Below are 1488 nucleotides of genomic sequence, written 5' to 3' on the forward strand. Positions count from 1 at the left end.
GCCTGAATCTCCACTTCTGATACGGCCTCAGCTTCGTTCGTATCCTCTTCCAGATTGAGGGTTTGAGTTGATTTCTTTTCATGATCCATTGATGACTCCTCAGCTACGTCGATAGCACCCTCATTGCCCACTGCTATGCTGCACAGCTTAGCCATGCCATTGGATCCTGAAATCAAATCACTTTGTCTTACGGGTGATTCAACTTCCGCCGGGATTTCGATCTCTAATTCCGTCTCGACCTTTTTATTCTCCTCTTGAAGAACAATTGTTTGATTTGCTGCATTTTCATGATCCATCAATGCTTCTTCAGTTACTTCAATCCCAGAAACATCCAGATCATCTGCTGGATCGCTTTCTGAGATGGTGCCATCCACAGTTTCGACCGGATGACTGTTTATATTCGAAGATTCAACCGCTAACGGAATCCTCACCTCCAACTCGGGCTCGTTGTCCTTCATCTCCTCATCTTGATTACAGGTTTGATCCTCTCTATTTTCATGATCTCCTGACAAATGCTCACATCCTTCTCCTTCTAAACCTTTCTGATCTTCTGACATGCCGATTACGGAGAGTGGCCCTTCAGCAGCGGCGGAAATGGAATCGATCACCTCCTGTAAATTAACAACCCGTCGGATAACCCTTTTCCGAAAATCCCTCACCCCACGGACAGCATCGAGGCGGAGAAGCAACGCCATCAGCGTCTCGCTCACCAAAAGCCGCTCCCTCGAATCTAATCGAATCTTAGTTTCCCCCTCTCTCACCTTCCTCTCAATCTCCTCCACTTCCGCTGCAACTTGGCGGACTACACGCGCATTCTTCCTCACAAACAACCCTCGCACAGCCCGCTGGATCGTGATGGCCGCAGCTATTCTCGTCTCTTCCGTCGGCACAGTTGCCGGTGCCGGCGACTGCTTGCTGGCGGCGCCATCAGAGCCGACGAAGTGGACGGGTATATTGACGATCTTGGGCTTTGTTGCTTGGGCCTGGATTTCGACTTGTGGGTAGTAACCATGGCGGATTGGATTCCAATGATTACGGTAAAACGGGCTCGCCATTGTTTATCAGTTTTCTGCTCTCCTATGGAAGATTTGAAGTAGATGTTGGAATGCTAATGCGAGTTTTCGTTCAATGTTATATACAGAGAGAGGGATGGTTCGAGATAATTCCGGGGTGTTTTACCGGGATGCTACGACTTTCTTCTGGAAGCCTCGCGATGTTTCTCCCGCTTGCTGGAGAAGTTTACTAGGTCGTTTCCCTATCTGCGCAATTATTTTAAAAAATAGGGAAAGGAAATTTGCATATGTACCTCACAATTCATATGTATTTACATATCTGCCATATTAATTTTAATATTTATATTTATAAATGTTATTAAATATATATTTTACTTCGTAAAAATTAATTTTATTAATATTTTTTGTTGTGATGTTAAGTGTTAAGGATTCAAATGGTATGCATATAACAAAGTTTAGATAGATGTATAAGCAT

The 1488-nt window shown here is 44.5% G+C and overlaps 1 protein-coding gene across 1 annotated transcript; it reads right to left on the minus strand.

Annotated features, from left to right (window-relative positions):
* Positions 1-5: 5 nt before the first annotated feature.
* LOC110035132 lies at positions 6-1277 on the minus strand (the record flags this gene model as incomplete). Its single annotated transcript, XM_020739371.1, has 1 exon — positions 6-1277. A coding segment is annotated over exon 1 (1050 nt), but the record flags the coding sequence as incomplete, so codon positions are not given.
* Positions 1278-1488: the final 211 nt, after the last annotated feature.

Source organism: Phalaenopsis equestris, unplaced genomic scaffold (assembly GCF_001263595.1).
Source record: "Phalaenopsis equestris unplaced genomic scaffold, ASM126359v1 Scaffold196305, whole genome shotgun sequence".
In the NCBI taxonomy this organism is placed as follows: Eukaryota; Viridiplantae; Streptophyta; class Magnoliopsida; order Asparagales; family Orchidaceae; genus Phalaenopsis; species Phalaenopsis equestris.